The 14,444-nt window shown below is 42.2% G+C and overlaps 1 protein-coding gene across 1 annotated transcript; it reads left to right on the top strand.

Moving 5' to 3' along the window:
* Positions 1 to 3,694: 3,694 nt before the first annotated feature.
* Positions 3,695 to 5,793, top strand: LOC139394299 (zymogen granule membrane protein 16-like). Its single transcript, XM_071142330.1, has 3 exons — positions 3,695 to 3,764; positions 4,034 to 4,202; positions 5,327 to 5,793. The coding sequence occupies exons 1-3, from the start codon at positions 3,695 to 3,697 to the stop codon at positions 5,691 to 5,693; spliced, it is 606 nt and encodes a 201-aa protein (XP_070998431.1). The 3' UTR covers positions 5,694 to 5,793.
* The last annotated feature ends 8,651 nt before the right edge of the window (positions 5,794 to 14,444 follow it).

Raw genomic sequence — 14,444 nt, 5'->3', positions numbered from 1 at the left:
TACACCTGCATGGCTTGCTGTTTGGGGTTTTAGGTTGGTTTTCTGTACAGCACTTGGAGATATCAGCTGATGTACGAAGGGCTATATAAATACATTTTATTTGATTTGATTAGTAATGATGACTATCTTTGGCAGAATGTTCTCAATCTTGTTTGTCACCACAGGAGGTTGGTGGCACCTTAATTGGGGAGGATGGGCTCGTGGTAATGACATGAGCCAACTTAATGGAATGGTATCAAGTACAACAAACACATGATCTGAATGTGTTTGATGACATTCCATTTGCTCAGTTCCATTATTGTGAGCCGTCCTCCCTTCAGCAGCCTCCAGTCCGTCAGGGTTCTTGGTCAGCTAGTTGACAATGCGTGAGACAAAAACTGATGGATTCAATCATTGTAGAATGTACTTTAGTTAATTAATCTGCACTTTTTTCAAAATGTTAAGATGTTTGAGAAATGTGTTGGTAAAATTAAAATGATGTATACATTTTTATTATTAATATATTAAATATAATGCCCATGTTATTTTAGCCATGAAAGAACCACACTCGTATTCCTCTGCGGTGGTTCAGGGAGGGGGCACCGCATTTGCTTCCTCCGGTGAGGGACGCACCACAGTGGTCAGAGTGTGGGAGAACATCAACTACTACTACTACTACTACTACTACTACAACAGCAACGCCTACATCAGCGGGTGAGCAGACCCTGACCCATGAACAGACACCACTGACTCAGTCCAACAGCACTACCCAACAGACACCACTGACTCAGTCCAACAGCACTACCCAACAGACACCACGACTCAGTCCAACAACACTATCCAATTTCTCACCACTCACTCAGTCAAACTACACTACCCAACAGACACCACTGTCCAACTACACTACCCAACAGACACCACTGTCAAACTACACTACCCAACAGACACCACTGTCCAACTACACTACTCAACAGACACACTTTCTATATTTATTGTGAAAATCCTTCTCTGTTTCTTTGGTTCCCGCTACAACTGGTCTCCTGTGTTTGGTCACGATGCTGGTGAAGAGCAGGAGATGGAGCCGTCGCCAGGTGTCTGGGAAGTACATCCCTGGAAACTACATCAACAGTGGGCGCTCTCTGTCGGCCGGCCAGCCCTACCATGTCTCCTTTTACCCAGCCCACATGGGCAATGAGCTGAGGCCGCTCAGCTGTCGCTTCAACGGTGCCGACATCACCTCCATCGGAGCCTACTGGGTATTGGTGTACTTGGAAAAGGCTGGAAATAATTTGTGGGGGAAAAGTATGTCTCAATCTTTAGGTTGGTTCCCTGGAAACAGATTAAACCTAGTCCGGGACTAGTTCCTTTTAGTGGAGATTCTCCATTGAACATGATTTTTAGTCAAAGAGTAAAATTAATCTGGGTCTGGGGAACTGACCCTTTACGATTTGGATGTTTGACATAGATGCTGACAGGACTGTTTTGGTATTTAAGATACATTAACTGAGCCGTTTGAAGGTTAATGAATTTGAATGTTTAGAATATCATTGAGTATTTTCTAAATATGCACACTGTTATTTTTGAGGTTACCCCAATGAAGGAGGAGGGTCACGTACGGGTCACATTTGAGGTTGTATTTACCACAACAAATGAAAAGATGAGTATGTTTGACTTCATCAGAATACATTTAATATACATTAGTTCAGCTTGTTATCTTAGCGTTATACAGCAAACAAATGTTTTGTAAGTGTCACACCCTGATCTGGCTCACCTGTCCTTGTGATTGTCTCCACCCCCTCCAGGTGTCGCTAATTATCCCTAGTGTATTTATCCCTGTGTTTCCTGTCTCTGTGCCAGTCAACCAGCGGTTTTCCTTGCCCCTATTTTTCCCAACCTCTGTTCATTTCTATTCCTCCTGGATTCGACCCTTGCCTGTCCTGACTCCGAACCCGCCTGCCTGACCACTCTGCCTGTTCTGACTACCAGCCTGCCTATTCCCTTGTAAACTGTTTTGGACTCAGATCTAGTTTCTGACCCCTGCCTGGCCTGACTTCGAGACTGCCTATCGCCTGGTACTGTTTGGTCTCTGACCTGGTTTATGAACTCTCGCCTGTCCCCGACCTGTCTTTGCCTACTCTCTTTGTTATAATAAATATCGGAGCTCAACCATCTGCCTCCTGTGTCTGCATTTGGGTCTCGCCTTGTGCCCTTATAGTCAGGGGAGCTACCAGCTGGGCACAGACGACAATTCAAAGTCTACTCCACATTGGTTCAACATAATTTCATTAAAATGATGTGGAAACAACATTTATTCAACCAGTTTGTGCCCAATGGGTAGTTATTGAGATAAATTCACATTTTATCCCAATTAAAAGAAAATAGATAACTCAACTTACATACAGAAAAGTTGTTAAAATTGCAATTTTGATTTATATTGACCTTTTAACTTATCTTTTTTTAAATGTATTTTATTTTTTAGCACTTAAGTCCTACACTATATATTTGTATTAATGTGTTAATTGAACTATCAAATATTATGGATAGGTAGTCACAAGTGCCTCGGGGTATTTCACCTTGTCATCTCTATACAAACTTTTATTTTCTCACTTTGTAACTTCTACTGATATTTATCTGGTTCATCTGCAGAAAATGAAATCAGATTGTTTTCCTGTAGTAACATGAACAGGTTGCCAGTGATTTAATGAAGATGTGAGTGTTGTAACAGACTGCAGAAAATGTTGGACAATAATGAAGACGAAAAATTGAGAATCTCATCTGCCCCTCTAGAATTAAATGGAAACACATGTACAGAAGAATGTTTGAAGGGAAGGAGTTCCTCTTGGTGTAATAAAACAACTGAAGATTGGGAGACTGATTTTGAGCGATTTTTGTACACATTCATAGAATCTTGGTACATTCTTGAAATTGTTTGGTTGTTAAATGGTATCTTCCTTTTTATCCCTATTTCAGATCATTAATTTGTTACAATTCAAAAGAACACAATTATTATTTCCTTAAAAAATGTCCATGACACTCCCTCCCAAAGTAGCCTCGACCAATTAGAAAACAATGTCTGACTTCTCAATAGTGACTGACTAAACGTGTTCTTTGTCATGCTCCTTCCAGAACTGATGGAATGTTCAGCAGGTATAAATGCAGTTCTTTGAGGAAGCAGTACACTAGAAGGACCTGGCAGAGACAGAGAGACAAGAAGCTTTCACAGGTTTTCACACACATCTCAAGATAGCACTGTGGGTAACTACACAACTAACTAAATTGAAAATGTGCACTTGTTTTTAATGCATAATACTGGTGTGGGAAATGTTATGAAGTTAATATTCATTATCTCTTGGTGCTTGGGCACAAATATTTTGGCCCTTTTGCCACTAAATTTAAATTTAATGATCTGACATTATTTTAATGTGACAGTAGCTTAGCACTGCAAGAGTGATTGTAGTAAACAAGAGGAGGTTCAACTTTTTAGAGCTGTTTTATAACATTTCACATTAAGAATGGTTTGTTGTTTGTTACGTCACAATTCAAAAGGTTATTTTCTTTTCCCTCCTAGGAAACACTGACCTGACAGGTAAAATGACTTATTTGTTTTGACAAACTACTATGAAAAACATTATTAACTACATTATTTCAAGTTTTACCATTTAAAGTGAAACGGAATGAGAGTGAAATTGACTGAAATTAAAGGTCTTAAGTGTTGATGCCTCACTTTTGCAGAATGTTCTTAATCCTGGTTGTCACAATGTTCTTGGCTGGCTGCTTGGCTTTGCGTGAGTTATAAAAATACAATTCTGAATTATAATTATTAAATAATAGCTTTTGTGCTTTCACCAATTTGTCTTTTTCAGTTAGACAGTTCTTCTTTGAGACATAAACTAATGTATTAAATCATTGCAGAATGTACTTTAGTTAATTCATCTGCACTTTATTCATGATATAAAGATCTTTCAGAAATGTGTTGTTAAAAATAAAATGATGTATATAAATATGTATTATTAATATAGTAAATATAGTAAACATATTGGCCATGTTATTTTAGCCATCAAAGACCCCTACTCGTATTCCTCTGCGGTGGGTCAGGGAGGTGGCACCCCATTTGCTTCCTATGGTGAGGGGCGCATCACGGGAGTCAGAGTGTGGGAGACCAACAACAACTACTACTACTACTACTACTACTACAACTACAACAGCAACAACTACATCAGTGGGTGAGCAGACTCTGACCCATGAACAGACACCACTGACTCAGTCCAAATACACTACCCAACAAACACCACTGACTCAGTCCAACAACACTACCCAACAAACACCACTGACTCAGTCCAACTACACTACCCAACAACCACGACTGACTCAGTCCAACTACACTACCCAACAAACACCACTGACTCAGTCCAACTACACTACCCAACAAACACCACTGACTCAGTCCAACAACACTACCCAACAAACACCACTGACTCAGTCCAACTACACTACCCAACAACCACGACTGACTCAGTCCAACTACACTACCCAACAAACACCACTGACTCAGTCCAACTACACTACCCAACAGACACCACTGACTCAGTCCAACTACACTGCACAACAGACACCACTGACTCAGTCCAACTACACTACCCAACAAACACCACTGACTCAGTCCAACTACACTACCCAACAACCACGACTGACTCAGTCCAACTACACTACCCAACAGACACCACTGACTCAGTCCAACTACACTGCACAACAGACACCACTGACTCAGTCCAACTACACTACCCAACAAACACCACTGACTCAGTCCAACTACACTACCCAACAGACACCACTGACTCAGTCCAACTACACTGCACAACAGACACCACTGACTCAGTCCAACTACACTACCCAACAACCACGACTGACTCAGTCCAACTACACTACCCAACAAACACCACTGACTCAGTCCAACTACACTGCCCAACAGACACCACTGACTCAGTCCAACTACACTGCACAACAGACACCACTGACTCAGTCCAACTACACTACCCAACAACCACGACTGACTCAGTCCAACTACACTACCCAACAAACACCACTGACTCAGTCCAACTACACTACTCAATAGACTTTCATTCTTTCTTTCTTTCTTTCTTTCTTTCTTTCTTTCTTTCTTTCTTTCTTTCTTTATTTGTTGTGTTTATTACATATTCAGGTTATGACCAAACAATATTGTTATCGTATCTAACCCAGAGTACAATATAAAATGTAATTCCTTGATATTCTCTGACGCTACCTGCTGTCTCGGTCTGAATGTGCCTTATCAAAACACAACCAACGTGAAAAGCTTCCTCTGTTTTAGGTTCCAGCTGAGATACGGTAGCAACTGGTCTCCTGTGTTCGGTAACGAAGGGAGTGTAAAGCAGGTGATGGAGCTGTTTAATGATGAGGCCATTGTCGAGGTGTCTGGGAAGTACAACCCAGCAGACTACATCTGCTACCTGGTGTTAACCACCAACATGGGGCGCACTCTGTCAGCCGGCATGCCCAACCAGGTCTCCTTCAACTTCTACCCATCCAACATGGGCAACGAGCTGAGGATCCTCAGCGGTCGCTTCAACGGTGCTGGAATCACCTCCATCGGAGCCCACTGGGGATTTGTGGACATGGAAGGGGCTGGAAACAGTACTCTGGGAACAGCACTGGAAACAGTAACTCCTATTTATTAGGGGAAAAAAGTATGTCTTGCTCTTTGGGATGGTATCCCAGATACAGATTAAGCCTAATCCTGGACTAGTTACTTTCAATGGAGATTCTCCATTCAACATGCTTTTTATTCCAGGAGTAAACTTAATCTGGGTCCAGGAAACTGACCTTACATGATGGACGGATGTTTGACAGACGCTGACAGAACAGTTTTTATTTCACTATCGGTTTTTTATTTCACTTTTATTTCACTGATTGAATTTGAATGTTTTGAGTACTTTGGAAGTACTTTTGAGGTGATTCCTCACTTGAAGCAGTAATAAAATATTTCTTAACATTCAAATTCATTCAGTTCAAATTCTCATGAAGCATCCATTAGATAGGAATATTCAAACAGTCCTGTCAGCTTGGGTCAACATGCATTGTTATCACATTTTATCACAATAAAGGAAAGATTCATATGGGATTTAAAGGATTAATTATATCTTTGATTAATGGAACAATCAAATATTATGGGGAGATAATAGTGTTTCAGGGTGTTTCACCGTCACTATTTTATACACTCTGCATTTGTTATTTGTTGATCCTTTTCTGCTACATCTGCTTCTGGACATTTTAATAAAAAGCATATCTTTAATCATTATATTTCATTGTATTCCTTTTGATAAGACAATACATACAGTAGTGACCAGAAGCTACGATAAACTAATCTGTCATCTTAACAAACCCTACCTCAATGGTGTCAATAAGGAACTACATTTATAACAGCAAGACTGTTGAAACGCCTATCCAATAGTAATGAAAGGGGAAAAATGGATAGTTACATATCGGATATTATTTTACACAATATATCATGTCGTATCGCATCAACAATATCAAACTATTATTTTTGAGTTAGTTGGCTGTCCCTGCACCAAAACTCTTATTTCCTTCATAGACTGTTCTCCATTTTCATTTTAAATAGGAAGCACATATTTGGAGGAAATTTTATTTCCATTACTTTCTCATGATTTCTAGTCTCTCTGCCACAGACATATAGTGAGCAATGTTTGGAACATCGAATCACAATAAAATCACAGTATATAACCACAATAAGTGTAGAATCATGAGAATCATAATACATATCATACCAACACCATATAATTGTTATAATATGGTGCTGCATAGTGTTTTAGTTAAAGCTAAAGTCTGAGATTTGGGAAGCTGTTCAATGTACAGCTGTATACCAAAACAAGTGGTGGGGAAGGACACTACTTTGTCACGAATCACAGACTGTGTGGATGGTCTAGATTAGACAGTTTGATAGATGGGGTTTATACAGTATATGGATGGTCTAGATTAGACAGTTTGATAGATGTGGTTTATACAGTATATGGATGGTTCAACAGTCAAAGCTGCTTAGCTAGTTTTGGTGAGATAGAATGAAAGTAGGAAAAATATATATATTGTCTTTGTTTTACAGAATAAGTCTGTGTTTCCTTGAAAAATTGTCTTAGTCCCAGTAAATCCGAGCTAATTTGAGGAACAGACGTCGATTTAAATGGGGCAAAAATGATATGTATTTTTGCTATTTGCATTTAGTGTAATGTGGATGATACTGCAATGGGATGGTTGCAAATCTTAAAGAAATTATGTGTGATTTTTAAATTATAGTTGTTAAACCATGAACAATGCTACATTATAGCTTATTATAGAGTCTAAAATGTTAGCTTGACTACTGCTTCACTACTGTATATTCAGACCAGAATCACTAATCTGAGTAAATGTATCCCCCTGTATTGGACCCTCAAAGCATCACAAAGCACAACCTGCGCAACATTTCAAATGATGTACAGTAGGTGTTTATGACAAGTTTTCAGTGTATATATACTGAACAACAGAAAAACGCAACATGTAAAGTGTTGGTCCCATGTTTCCCAAAAAATGTCACAGGCATTTCAAGTTGAGGGAGCGTGCAACTGACATGCTGACTGCAGGAATGTCCACCAGCACTGTTACCAGAGAAGATCATGTTAATTTCTCTACCATAAGCCGCCTTCAATGCCATTTTAGAGAATTTGGCAGTACTTCCAACCGGCCTCATAACCTCAGACCACATGTAACCACACCAGCCCAGGACCTCCACATCTGGCTTCTTCCCCTGAGGGATCGTCTGAGACCAGCCACCCGGAGAGTTGATGAAACTGTGGGTTTGCACAACAAAATAATTTCTGCACAAACTGTCAGAAACTGTCTCAGGGAAGCTCATCTGTGTGCTCGTCGTTCTCACCAGGGACTTGACCTGACTGCAGTTTGGGAATGTACCTGACTAATGTGGGAAAAATGCTCACCTTCAATGGCCACTGGTCCGCTGGAGAAGTGTGATCTTCACAGATAAATCTCGGTTTCAACTATACCGGCCAGATGGCAGACAGCGTATGGCGTCATGTGGGTGAGCGGTTTGCTGATGTCAACATTGTAATTAGAGTGCCCCTTGGTGGCGCTGGGGTTATGGTATGGGCAGGAATAAGCAAACAACGATCACAATTGCATTTTTATCGATGGCAATTTGAATGCACAGAGATACCGTGACGAGATCCTGAGGACCATTGTCGTGCCATTCATCCACCGCCTTCACCTCATGTTTCAGCATGATAATGTCACAAGGATCTGTACACAATTATTGGAAGCTGAAAATGTTCCAGTTCTTCCATGGTCTGCATACTCACCAGAAATGTCCCCCATTGAGCATGTTTGGAATGCTCAAGACCAGCGTGTACAAAAGCATGCTCCACTTCTCACCAATATCCAGCAACTTTGCACAGCCACTGAAGAGGAGTGGGTCAACATTCCACAGGCCACAATCAACGGCCTGATCAGCTGTTGAGATAATTTTGTTCTCAATGTTTATAAACTGAACTTCAATTCACTGAACTCAATTCAGTGTTTTTCCACCTCCTTAGCTATCATACTCAAAATCCAGAAAGTGGAGAGCAACACTTATGCATTTTACCAACACATACTGACCAGCTCAAATAGACAGAAGTGTGCTCTACTCCTTGGGCTACAATATCTATTTTTGCCAATTGTCCTGGACCCCTATTACTACACGAAGCCCTGCTAATCCATCACGTCTTGACTACCGGCATAATCTGCCGAGGGTTCTTTTTGCAACAGGCCCCTCCGTTGCGATGTCCCCTGAATGCCCATGTGCTAGCCTGCTAGCTGTGGTCCGCTAGCTGTCTAGGGAATATCGGACTGTTAGCAGAATAGGTCCATCGGCCAATTCCTTGGGCCACTATACCTATTTTCCAATTGGACCAGGCACCTTTACTAAACAGAACCCTACCAATCCATCACGGCTGGTCTGCCGATGTTACCGCACGAGGAGGCTACAACAGACCTCTTCCGTCGCGACGTACCTCTAAGGCCCTTGTGCTAGCTTGCTAGCCCCGGCCCGCTAGCTGTCTGAATCACCGTGTCTCCAGCCAGCTTAACTACTCACTGGACCCCTATAATCACTCGGCTACGCATGTCTCTCCCTAATGTCATTATGCCTTGTCCATTGCTGTTCTGGTTAGTGATTATTCTCTTATTTCACTGTAGAACCTCTAGCCCTGCTCAATATGCCTTAGCTAAACCTTCAGTTCCGCCTCCCACACATGAGGTGACATCACCTGGTTTAAATTATGTTTAAAGTGACAATATCTCTCTCATTGTCACTCTATGCCTAGATTCACCTCCACTTTATTCAAACCCTACCATAACTTTGTCTATACATTATGCCTTGAATCTATTCAATCGCGCCCAGAAACCTGCTCCTTTTACTCACTGTTCCGAACGTACTAGACGACCAGCTCTTATAGCCTTTAGCCGTACCCTTCTCCTACTCCTCCTCTGTTCCTCTGGTGATGTAGAGGTTAATCCAGGCCCAGCAGTGCCTAGCTCCACTCCCATTCCCCAGGCGCATTCATTTGTTGACTTAAAAGCTTTGGTTTCATGCATGTTAACATTAGAGGCCTCCTCCCCAAGTAAGCATTTTTCTACAGCTGGCCATGCTTTCCATCTGGCTACCCCTACCCCGGTCAACTGCCCTGCACCCCCCCACAGCAACTCGCCCAAGCCTCCCCATTTCTCCTTCACCCAAATCCAGATAGCTGATGTTCTTAAAGAGCTGCAAAATCTGGACCCATACAAATCAGCTGGGATAGACATTCTGGAACCTCTCTTTCTAAAATTATCTGCCAACATTGTTGCAACCCCTATTACTAGCCTATTCAACCTCACTTTCATATTGTCTGAGATCCCCAAAGATTGGAAAGCTGCCGCGGTCATCCCCCACTTCAAATTGGGAGACAATCTAGACCCATACTGTTATAGACCTATATCCATCCTTCCCTTCTAAAATCTTCGAAAGCCAAGTTAATTAACAGATCACCGACCATTTCTAATCCCACCGTACCTTCTCCACTATGCAATCTGGTTTCCGAGCTGGTCATGGGTGCACCTCAGCCACGCTCAAGGTCCTAAATTATATTATAACCACCATCGATAAAAGACAGTACTGTGCAGCCGTCTTCATCAAGGCTTTCGACTCTGTCAATCACCACATTCTTATCGGCAGACTAAACAGCCTTGGCTTCTCAAATGACTGCCTCGGCTGGTTCACCAACTACTTCTCTGGTAGAGTTCCGTGTGTCAAATCGGAGGGCCTATTGTCCAGACCTCTGGCAGTCTCTACTGGGGTGCCACAGGGTTCAATTCTCGGGCCAACTCTCTTCTATGTATACATCAATGATGTCGCTCTTGCTGTTGGTGATTCCCTGATCCACCTCTACACAGACAACACCATTCTGTATTCTTCTGGCCCTTCTTTGGACCCTGTGCTAACTAACCTCCAGACGAGCTTCAATGCCATACAACTCTCCTTCCGTGGCCTTCAATTGCTCTTAATTGCAAGTAAAACAAAATGCATGCTCTTCAACCGATTGCTGCCCGCACCTGGCCGCCCATCCAGCATCACTACTCTGGTCCGTTCTGACCTAAAATATGTGGACAACTACAAATACCTAGGTGTCTGGTTAGACTGTAAACTCTCCTTCCAGACCCGCATTAAGCATATCCAATCCAAAATTAAATCTAGAATCGGCTTCCTATTTCACAACAAAGCATCCTTCACTCATGCTGCCAAACATACCCTCCTAAAACTGACTACCCTACCGATGCTCGACTTTGGCGATGTCATTTACAAAATAGCCTCCAACACTCTACTCAGCAAATTGGGTGCAGTCTATCACAGTGCAATCTGTTTTGTCACCCAAGCCCCATATACTACCCACCAATGCAAACTGTACGCTCTCGTTGGCTGGCCCTCGCTTCGTACTCGTCGCCAAACCCACTGGCTCCAGGTCATCTAAGAGTCTTTGCTAGGTAAAGCCGCGCCTTATCTCAGTTCAGTGGTCACCATAGCACGCTATAGCACCCAACCGTAGCATGCGCTCCAGCAGGTATATTTCACTGGTCACCCCCAAAGCCAATTCCTTCTTTGTCCGCCTCTCCTTCCAGTTCTCTGCTGCCAATGATTGGAACGAACTGCAAAAATCGCTGAAGCTGGAGACTCATATCTCCCTCACTAACTTCAAGCACCAGCTGTCAGAGCAGCTCACAGATCATTGCACCTGCACATAGCCCATCTGTAAATAGCCCATCTGTAAATAGCCCATCCAACTATCTCATCCCCATATTGTATTTATTTCTTTATTTTGCTCCTTTGCACCCCAGTATAGTTGCACATTCATCTGCACATCTATCACTCCTGTGTTTAATTGCTATATTGTAATTACCTCGCTGCTAGTGTAACCAATGTGAAATGGCTAGCTAGTTAGTGTGGTGCACGCTAACAGTGTTTCAATCGGTGACTCGCTCTGAGACCTTGAAGTAGTTGTTCCCCTTGCTCTGCAAGGGCCATGGCTTTCGTGGAGCGATGGGTAACGATGCTTCGAGGGTGGCTGTTGTCGATGTGTGCAGAGGGTCCCTGGTTCGAGCCCAGGTTGAGCCCAGGTTGCCTTTACCTCCCTTATCTTACCTCATTTGCACACACTGTATATATACTTTTTTTATTGACTGTATGTTTGTTTATTCCAAGATAAAGCAAAGCAGTTTGGCACATACAACAACACACACTGCTTTACTTTATCTTGGTCAGGTCGCAACTAGCCTACCTGGTTTAGTAAATGTGAGATAATTTTTATTTAAATGTATGCCAGACCAATCCAAACTCATCTCTCAGCATTTCCAGCCCACTCATCATCTCAGCAGCTAGCAGGAGCATTGCTGTCTTTTTCTGTGACTAAACCAACTAGGCTCGTAATTTAACAATTGAATTCGTATTTACAGATGGCATACAATTTGTTATTAAGGCACATGAAAGTTCACATGTTCGATAAGGCTTTTCTGCTAAAAAACGCATGATACATTTGTTTTATTATCGTTCTCCACAATTTAACAATGATATGTTTCATGATGTGTGCATTGTTGACATTAGATCTTACGTTCCATGTGTTGGTATAAGGCTATACTTGTATGTAAGGCAATGAACTTGCATTTTAATGACGTGTGATTTGCGACAACAGAGGGAAGGGGTGTCACAGAGTACATGTACGTGCACATCTTGCACTTCTCAACCATGTAAATTATAATCATGGAACAGTAATGTCTTTGGAGTGGAACAATTATGTTTTTGGAGCATTTTTTAATTTTTTATAAAACCTTTGTTTAACTAGGCCGGTTGTGATACAGCCTGGATGATTGAAAAAGAAAATGCTGAATTATATTTTTTATCACGAGCAGAAGGTATTTTATGGTCTCTGGAGCAGCTGATTTAAAAGAGAGGAGGATGGAGAGAAAGGATGGGTATGGAATCACTTTTATTTCCTCTTCCTTCCTCCACGTCCAGTTCTCAAACAGAACAAGTAAGCCATCGGAAGAAGCATTGAAGGGCTGAAAAAGCAGTCAACACCAAGGGAAGTAATTAACTCAATGTCTTCAGACCAAGCTGGATGTTCAAAACCATTCTCAGAGACCTGGCAAATCCTCTCACCCCTGTATACAAGAGAAATTATTGCACACATTTTACAGTCAGTTATGTCAAGTTCAAGTGCATAGGATGAAAGACTATTGAAGTCTATAGACGAATATAGCTACCTTGACCTGATCTCAAGAAACCAAATATCAACACAAGAAAAGACACAAAAAACGACATGGTTTCATAGTTTGGATTGTTGTTCAAAGGTTTGTGTGACAGAGCATATCCACATTCCTGTGTGTATATATATGTGTGTGTGTGTGTGTGTGTGTGTGTGTGTGTGTGTGTGTGTGTGTGTGTGTGTGTGTGTGTGTGTGTGTGTGTGTGTGTGTGTGTGTGTGTGTGTGTGTGTGTGTGTGTGTGTGTGTACTGCGTTTTAAATCATTATGTTTAAGGCAAGGTTTTTAAGTGTGTCTCCCCACTCTTTAATATTTAATAATGATAAATAATGTAAACTAATCAAAAAAGAAACGTCCTCTCTCACTGTCAACTGGGATTGAGTTGCGGGCTCTTTGCTGGCCATGTCAGAACACTGACATTCCTGTCTTGCAGGAGATCACGCACAGAACGAGCAGTATGGCTGGTGGCATTGTCATGGTGGAGGGATGAGGATGAGGGATCATGATCAGCCTGCAGAATGGCTACCTCATGAGGGAGGAGGATGTCTTCCCTGTAACGCACAGCGTTGAGATTGTCTGCAATGACAACAAGCTCAGTCCGATGATGCTGTGACACACCTCCCCAAACCATGACGGAGTCTCCACCTCCAAATCGATCTCACTCCGGAGTAGAGGCCTCGGTGTAACACACATTCTTTCGACGCGAATCCGACCATAAACCTTGGTGAGACAAAACCACTTTTTTACAGTCCTGTCTGGTTCAATGACGGTGGAGTTGTGCCTATAGGCAACATTGTCTGTGATATCTGGTGAGGACCTGCCTTTCAACAGGCCTACAAGCCCTCAGTTCTGCCTCTCTAAGCCTATTGCGGACAGTCTGAGCACTGATGGAGGGATTGTGCATTTCTGATGTAACTCGGGCAGTTGTTGTTGCCATCCTGTACTTGTCCCGCAGGTGTTATGTTCAGATGTACCGATCCTGTGCAGGTGTTGTTACACGTGGTCTGCCATTGCGAGGACGATCAGCTGTCCGTCCTGTCTCCCCTGTAGCGCTGTCTTAGGCGTCTTACAGTTTGGACATTGCAATTTATTGCCCTGGCCCCAAGCATCTGCAGTCCTCATGCTTCCTTGCAGCATGCCTAAGGCATGTTCACGCAGATGAGCAGGGACCCTGGGCATCTTTCTTTAGGTGTTTTTCAGAGTCAGTAGAAAGGCCTATTTTGTGTCCTAAGTTTTCATAACTGTGACCTTAATTGCCTACCGTCTGTAAGCTGTTAGTGTCTTAACGACCGTTCCACAGGTGAATGTTCATTAATTGTTTATGGTTCATGGAACGAGCATGGGAAAAAGTGTTAAACACTTTACAACGAAGATCGGTGAAGTTATTTGGATTTTACCAATTATCTTTGAAATACAGGGTCCTGAAAAAGGGACGTTTCTTTTTTTGCTGAGTTTGTGTCTTATACCCCTCCTGGATTTGGCCTAATATGCAGTATCTATTGGGGCCTTTCTTGAACTTTGTATCAATGAAAAAATTACAGTTTTTTTGGTCCGATCTAAATATTCCCCCTTAAAGCAATGCCAAGCATTTT

Source organism: Oncorhynchus clarkii, unplaced genomic scaffold, assembly GCF_045791955.1.
Source record: "Oncorhynchus clarkii lewisi isolate Uvic-CL-2024 unplaced genomic scaffold, UVic_Ocla_1.0 unplaced_contig_3050_pilon_pilon, whole genome shotgun sequence".
Lineage (NCBI taxonomy): Eukaryota > Metazoa > Chordata > Actinopteri > Salmoniformes > Salmonidae > Oncorhynchus > Oncorhynchus clarkii.
This window is presented reverse-complemented; position numbering and strand designations above follow the sequence as displayed.

Excerpts from the sequence above, each read along its gene's own strand:
- LOC139394299 (XM_071142330.1), top strand. The coding sequence starts at position 3,695 with ATGCCTCACTTTTGCAGAATGTTCTTAATCCTGGTTGTCACAATGTTC. Across the intron at positions 3,765-4,033 it reads GGCTGGCTGCTTGGCTTTGC|CCATCAAAGACCCCTACTCG; the intron begins GTGAGTTATAAA and ends ATGTTATTTTAG. Across the intron at positions 4,203-5,326 it reads AGCAACAACTACATCAGTGG|GTTCCAGCTGAGATACGGTA; the intron begins GTGAGCAGACTC and ends CCTCTGTTTTAG.